Below are 7,573 nucleotides of genomic sequence, written 5' to 3' on the forward strand. Positions count from 1 at the left end.
ATGCCTTCCTCCATCCATATATTCCTCCATCTCTCCATCCCTTCCTTTATCCATCCATCCCTCCATCCCTTCCTCCATCCATCTGTTCCTCCACCCCTCCATCCCTTCCTCCATCCCTCCATCCCTCGCTCTATTTCTTCCTCCCTCTCCTATCCCTCCATCTCTTCCTCCATCCCTCCATCCCTTCCTCCATCCATCCCTTCCTCCATCTGTCTGTTCCTCCATCCCTCCATGCCTTCCTCCATCCATATATTCCTCCATCTCTCCATCCCTTCCTTTATCCATCCATCCCTCCATCCCTTCCTCCATCCATCTGTTCCTCCACCCCTCCATCCCTTCCTCCATCCCTCCATCCCTCGCTCTATTTCTTCCTCCCTCTCCTATCCCTCCATCTCTTCCTCCATCCATCCATCCCTCATCCGTCCATCCCTTCCTCCATCCATCTTCCATCCCTCCATCTCTCCCTCCCTCCCTCCTCCATCACTTCATCTCTTCCTCTCTCATCTCCCCATCCTTTCTTCTGTCTATCCATCCCTGTCTCCATCCCTTCATTCATTTATCCATCCATCCCTCCATCAGTCCATCCACCCTTCATATAGTGAGTGATCTCAGAAGCTCATCCAGCTTGAGAATCCTGTGACACCCACAGTGAGCACCAACTATATATATATGGGTACTTCATTTCGAGAGTTATCAACAGAATGCGGAACCCTGTTGTTGCCTTCAAAGAAAAGTCAGTACAAACGTATGAAAAGTTTAACACTGCTGCACAGTCTATCGAGAGGTGTGTGTGAGTAACTGCAACAGGAGTGACGAGCGACAGGAGACGGAGGTGTAAGGTCCTGGCTGAAGGAGAGATGGGAGATGAGCTCTGAAGAAAGAGAAGGACTTAGTCTTAGAGGAGACAGCGCAGCCAATGGCTGGAGTCAAGAAGTGCCCAGCACATCAAGAGGCCAGTTGGTTGGGCTGAAAGGATGGTTGTTTATGGCAGAGCAGTAGGGTAGAAAACAGCAAGACATCAGCCTGAGGTGGAGGAGTGCTGGCAAAGGCAGGCTGAGGAATTTGGGGGTGTCCTTCTCGGGTCAGGGCTGAGGCACCAGTGACTCTCAGACTGGACCCCGACCTTCAGACAATCTAAAATGATGCTCCCACCAATTAACTTTTCCCACTGTTAACACGCAGATGCCTCTGTAGCTGCAGAAAAATAGTTAGGCTTCTTTTAAAAGGCTCTCTAGCACAGTTAGAGGATTTTGTGATCTCCCTGGGGCAAGGACTGTGGGTTTACTCTTCCCTGTATCCCCAGCGCCCCGAGGAAGATGCTCGCCCTGAGCTTGTCGAGCAGGAGGGAGGAGCGGGAGTTCAAAGTCAAGTTCAGGGTGCAGTGCTCTATCTCTTCAGGTGGTCTGCTCGGTAATAATGAGCACGAGGCAATTACATTCTGTTGTGCAGTTACTAAATTTGAAAGAAACAAAAATAATAAAATGTAGACATTTGTAGAGAGGTTAAAAGATAAAAGTGGAAGATAATAAAATCCATACCCTCAGGTTCCTCGGAGCCACCGGAGGAGACGTTATATAAGAGTTGAGGGTAAACGTGTGCGGAGAAAATCCTATCTGGCGTGTGATGGAGACTGGGAGGAACCAAGGGACAAAGGAAATGCTGCCTCCCCAGAGCTGCCAGCCCGTCTTAGGTGCGCAGCCTCGTAAAGAAGTGGCAGGGCCTGGGCTGGGGCATCCAACCACCGCTTGTTCGAGTCCCGACTCCACCTCTCCCAGCTCGGACAAGCCTTCATTCCCCCGTGGGTAAGACTGGGGTAGCAAGAGCCTCCTCTCCAGGTGCGCCTGAGACTCACAGAGGCTGTGAGTCCAGTGCTTAGCACGGGGGCTGCCCGATGTGAGTGCTGGATAAACGTCAGCTATTGGAAGTATCAACTTGTTTGTAGTGTACACCAGTTCTTAAGGAATTGGAAGCAGCAAGTGGAAAAGCTCCATTAAATGGAAAGAGGAGAGCAAATGGGCCCTGCGCATGACAGATTAGATATTCATGGAAAAGGAGACCGGAAGGAAATGTGGGGAACCCCTAGAAAGAGGTTTTAAAATGTACATAAGAGGGTCCCTTCATTTAAATGAGAAAATCTGTGTAGATGCCCAATGCATAGGTCTAATGAAAGTAGTAGATAATAAGTGTTAGGTCTTCGAACTGGACCTGAAATAAAACCTAGCAAAGCCGAGGCAGGGTCTGGGGGCTGGGGGCGGGAGAAGACGACAGAGCGTGGAGAAGGAGGCGGCCCATTGCATTCGTGGAGCTGCACTACCAATCTAGGCCAGAAGGGGGCAGAGATGCTGCAATGGGAAGGGCGAACGCCTAATAATGCTTGACCCTTTGCAGACACCGTACGCAATTTCCTCCGGGGGAGCGTTTAACTGCCCGGAAACGGAAGTCTCGTTCTTTTCCGTCCTTTTCGCTTGTCGTCGCTCGCTGTGAGTGTTCCGGGCGGTACTCGGGAACTAGGGGGTAATCCAGCGTAATCCACGGCCGGGTGAAATTCAGGGACCCCGGGTCTGGGCCGAGGGTGCGGGGGAAGAGGACGGAGTGTGATGGGGCCGGCATTTCGGGGCTGCGGGGAGCGGAAGCGGGGTCGCCGCCGGTCCCCGCGCTGCGCTGACGCCAACGCTTTTCTTCCCGCAGGTGCCGGCCGCGCTGTCCCGCGCCCCTCGCAGCCATGGTGAGTACGGCGCGCCGGGACTTCCCGGGGAAGTAGGGGAGGAGCGGCTTGGCGGGGGTCTCCGGGAGGGCCTGGTGCGCTGGTCACTGCCAGGTAAAGCGCGTCTGCGGCTCGTTTCCGTGTCTTTATGTTGCAGCCTCGCAAAATCGAGGAGATCAAGGACTTCCTGCTCACGGCGCGGCGGAAGGACGCCAAGTGTAAGTGACGGCGGTGGGCCAGATGGGGGGTGACAGCGGTGCGTTTGCGGGGCCGTCCGCGCCCTGGGGCGTCCTCCCGAGCGTGGGCGGGAGGCGGCGGGCGCGCGTGCCCGGCCTCCGGGAGCAGCGGCTCCACCACGCCTTCTCCAGGACAAACGTTGTTGGGCCGCGTGTAACCTTCCTTGGCTTATGGCGAACATGTGAGAAACCGTCCTGAGCTCGTTTTTGTTTCGGTGCGCGGATGGTAGGTGCTCTGCACGGGATGACAGTCGGGAACCGCGTGGCCCGTGAACCTGAGCTGGGGCTGGGTGCAGGCCCTGCTGCCGGTGCCTCTTAGTCTATAGATAGGGGCAAAAGGAATCGATGCGTCGAAAAAAATAGTAAGTTTTTGCCAGATAGGTGCCGGCCCTGCTGCCTGTGTCTTCTCGTGTTTCACACCAGGCGTGGGAGGGAGTCTTGCTGTTGGCTCTTTGTTAGAGTTGAAGGAGGTTTGGGGGCTTTTGTTGATACAAGGTAGATCTTGAATTTATACGCGGAGTCATCTTGTTTGCTGCTGCATCAAATACTCCTGATCGCTTCCTTTCCCTCTCGTATAGAGAAAATCAGATAATTTGTGAACGTGGAGCACTCTTGGGGCGGACGTGTTGGGACGGGCTAAGACACGGGTCATCTCTAATGCCCTATGTCGGTGATAGGATAAAACAGTGGGGCGTAGGAGAGCCTTTTAGTGGGTTCACAGGGGGTCGGGAGAGTCGTATTTGTGTCCCCGTTACCTGTTTGTTGCCTTTGATCCTCTGATACTGTGAACTGGCGACCACCTGTGGGAACAGGTAGCATCCGGCATGTCTGCCCTGCCCTGGTTGTGGGGACCGCATGCTTGTGTCTTATATGCTGTTGTGCTATAAAAGAGGTGATTATCACGTCAGTTTTAGTTTAGACCAGGGAATTTGGGTCGCTCTGCCTGGTTGAAATCCCAGCTCTAGTAGGTAGGTGTGCTCAACACGACACCACCGGTTCCTTCTGGGGGGAGGAAGGTGTATGTCTGATGGGATTGGTTCAAGGACCAGATAAGATGTTCCGTTAGAGACCTTAGCACATTGAAGAAATGCCACCAAATAAATCATCAGGTTCGTTTGCATTTTAATTCTGTTCAGGAGCCAGATTTTAGACAGTGTGCCTATGAGAGTAGGGGTTGTGGTCCCCTGGATATAATAGAGTGTTCACTGAGTGTTTTTTGAATAAACTATTTAAGTGTACAGTTGACTGGCGTTAAGTACGTTAACATTGTTGTGCAGCCATCACCACCATCCATCTCTAGAACTTTTCATCTTGCAAAACGGAAACTCGGTGCCCATTAAACAGTGACTCCCCATTCTCTCCCTTCAGCCCCTGGTAGCCACCATTCTGCTTTTTGTCTCTGTCAGTGTGACTCCTGTAGGTACCTCATGTAAGTGGAGTCATACAATGTGTGTCCTGCGAGTGGCTGACTTCATTTAGCATACTGAATGCAACCATGTAGTAGCAGTTGTCAGCATTCCCTTTTTAAGGTTGAATAATCCATTGTATGAATATACCACATTTTGTTTATTCATTCGTCCGTCGGTGGACATTTGAGTGGTTTCTGCCTTTTGGCTGTTGTGAATAACGTTGCTGTGAACATTGGTGTACAAGTATCTCTTCTTGCCCCTGTTTTCAGTTCTTTTGGGTTTATACCCAAAAGTGGAATTACTGCATCGTATGACAATGTTGGATTTTTTAGGAGATCCATGTCTTAAGTTTACGAGTGTTCACCTTAGTTTATAGGCGCCCAGCGGCTGCTAGGGGCAGTGCAGTGTACTTAGCTTTAAGAGGAATGTTGAGATAGCAAAATAGTTTGGTTTGATGAACATCTAGGCTTTTGGATTTAATAAAATATGAGCTGAGGCAGTCACGGCCTTGGCAGGCTCAGAGCCACAGTGCTGCTGCTTCCCGTGCCGTGCCTTATCCCTGTAGCATCATTGGCAGGGATGGAGCTGTGGGTCGTGCGTACAGGTTAACCTTGTGCTGCTTCTGGAAGGTGCTAAGTGCTGTGTGTCAGGTACTTAGGCTGAGGCCCATGAAGACCGTGGTCAGTCCTTAGCCATCTGATTCTCAACTGGCACTTCCCTACGCTTATAACCACAAGTTCTTGGGAGTGTCTGTGAGCTGTTCAAAGAAGTTGGAATGAAGGATTTGACAGGTACATGAAATAACTAGCCTACTCCTGGGAAGTGGGTGTCTTCCAGCAGCCAGAGCAGCTAAGAGCCTCAGGGAGATGCGGTGACGCTTGTACATAACCAGGCTGTTTGGAAAATTTCAAACCCTGCACTGGGGTTCTTTATTGTCTGAGCAGTGGTCCTGAGATAGAATTTGGCAGCAGTAAAGAGCCCAGAAAATGGGTTCTACACAAATTTTAGGAAAAGCTTCAGCACATGCTTGCTATGTGGGGTAGGGGGATCCTGAAGGAAGAGCTTTACCATTGCCCCAGGATGTCATCTCATACGCAGAGAATTAATTTCCAGAAGTAGAGTGGTAGAAAGGTCTTGATCCCAACAGATAATCCATCTGCTTACTTAATGAACTACTTCCATCCTATCAAAAAAAGGATGGAGGGGCCGGCCCGGTGGCGAAATAGTTAAGTTCGCACACTTCGCTTCAGCGGCCCAGGGTTTGCGGGTTCAGGTCCCAGGCATGGACCTACACACTGCTCATCAAGTGGTGCTGTGGCGGCGTCCCATATACAAAATAGAGGAAGATTGGCAACAGATGTTATCTCGGGGCCAGACTTCTTCACCAAAAAAAGATGAACATAGAGTGTTCTGGAATATTCAGTGTACCAGATTCTTATGTTTTAAGTATAAACAAACCAATTAAGATTAACCCCTAGGCTCTTGAGCATTAATAGGGGAAATGTAGATTTCTGGCTCCATTTTTAAATATTGAGGTCGTGGAGGGACGGGGAGTCTTGTTTTCTGATTCCACAGAGGGGCAGTCCGGGGGGCAAGCACAGCTCTGTCAGTGGTGGCAGTCGTAAGTGCCACGTTCTGCATAGGTATGAAGCAGGTGAGCTGTGTGACATCTGTTTTCTGTGAGACAATCTAATTACTGATTCTTGTCTCTGGTAGCTGTCAAGATCAAGAAGAATAAGGATAATGTGAAGTTCAAAGTGCGATGCAGCAGATACCTTTATACGTTGGTCATCACAGACAAAGAGAAGGCAGAGAAGCTGAAGCAGTCCCTGCCCCCAGGTGAGTGATCAGGAAACCCTGGGGGGCAGCCAGAACTGTGGAAGGTGCACGCGTCGCCATCCTGTTTCTTGAGTTATCCCCTGGTTTAGAAAAGTGCGTTTGGTGGTGTGTCTAAAGATCTGCTCCTGCTGTTGGTGGTGCAAGGACTAGTGACTTCTCAGAGGTTCTGTCCCATACAGGAAGTGGTTTCCCTGGCCAGGGGGATGTTTGTTTCGCTCCCCTCCATGCTTTCCTAGTGCAGGATAGGAACAGCTAACCTTTACTCTGTGTAACTCCTTTCATCCTCACCACAGTCCTGCAGGGAGGTGCTGGTATCGATGACCCCAGTGTACAGGTTGGGAAACTGATGAAATACAATAGGCCACAAGCAGAGGTTAGGCAGAGGGGCCCATCCTGGTGCAGGAGGCCCAGGAGAGCTGCAGAGAGCTGTGAGGAGACAGCCAGAGGAGAGTAGAGGGTTCTGCAGGCTTCTTCAGAGTGAACAGCCAGCCAGTACTGCTCGGCTCCCGTAAGAACTGCGTGGCACCTCTGTAAGGCTGAACAAGAGCATTTGTGTTATCAAACACTGACTTCATATTTTAAGCAGCACCTCCCTGGTGGGCTTTCCTGAGCTTTGTGAGGCCTCTTTAGCTTAAGAACAAAATTCAGACAAGAAACAGTAACTCAGATAAAATGTTATCTTCTGGATGAATCACTTTTGTATCTTTTCCTCTAGGTTTGGCAGTGAAGGAGCTGAAATGAACCAAGCACGCTGATTTGAACTGTTAAAATTCAAAAAAAAATTTCTTTTTTCAGTGTCCTTTGTCTTTGAAGACGGGAAGGGAAATGTTCCTTGATTATGGTTTCTGGTGGGAACAGGATGGGTGTCCTGGTTTCCACCTCCGTGTATCCCTAATCTTGGGCTGTGGTTCCAATGGACAAATAAAGTCATCCCTTTTTTAGTCTAAGTTTGAAAATAAATAGATGGAAATAGGCAGATATTTGTGGGAGTAAGCCAGTCTGCACTCGTGAGATGTAAAAGTCACTTGGGTAAAATGAGTTCCGTGATAATGAAAATGATAGTTAAATGGAGGAGTTGATGAGCCTTCTTGGAAATAGCTGCAGGCTGAGCCATCCCATCCTTGGAATGTCTGCCATGTGGAAGTGTTCCTTGATGCAGCGATAGGGGTAAGTATTTTTTTTTCCCCCCAGACTAAGACGCTTGTCTGCTCAGACAGAGAAATAAAATGTCACTCGTGTGTGTTTCCTAAGTGCCACTCATGAAGTGAAGGTTAGGAAGAGTATGGGATGAGGTGAGATGAAAGGACAGTGCAGATAAGGGGCTCAGAGAAGGAACCTGTCAGCTGAGAACAGAGATGAGTAGGTGTCAGCCTGGCAGAATGGGC

The 7,573-nt window shown here is 50.1% G+C and overlaps 1 protein-coding gene across 3 annotated transcripts in view; it reads left to right on the forward strand.

Annotated features, from left to right (window-relative positions):
• RPL38 (ribosomal protein L38) overlaps nucleotides 1-7,135 on the forward strand; it is a 106,777-nt gene extending 99,642 nt beyond the window's left edge. The window contains exons 1-5 of one of the 3 annotated variants that reach the window (XM_058561482.1): nucleotides 2,390-2,514; nucleotides 2,689-2,725; nucleotides 2,862-2,922; nucleotides 6,066-6,188; nucleotides 6,904-7,135. In XM_058561482.1, the coding sequence (XP_058417465.1) occupies nucleotides 2,723-2,725; nucleotides 2,862-2,922; nucleotides 6,066-6,188; nucleotides 6,904-6,929 (213 nt within the window). In that variant the 5' untranslated portion in view covers nucleotides 2,390-2,514; nucleotides 2,689-2,722 and the 3' untranslated portion in view covers nucleotides 6,930-7,135. Of the gene's footprint in view, nucleotides 1-2,389; nucleotides 2,515-2,688; nucleotides 2,726-2,861; nucleotides 2,923-6,065; nucleotides 6,189-6,903 lie in introns of those variants that run through there. The other 2 variants (XM_058561481.1, XM_058561483.1) reach the window with 2 other exon arrangements.
• The last annotated feature ends 438 nt before the right edge of the window (nucleotides 7,136-7,573 follow it).

The sequence above is a fragment of the Diceros bicornis genome, chromosome 18 (assembly GCF_020826845.1).
Source record: "Diceros bicornis minor isolate mBicDic1 chromosome 18, mDicBic1.mat.cur, whole genome shotgun sequence".
Classification (NCBI taxonomy): domain Eukaryota; kingdom Metazoa; phylum Chordata; class Mammalia; order Perissodactyla; family Rhinocerotidae; genus Diceros; species Diceros bicornis.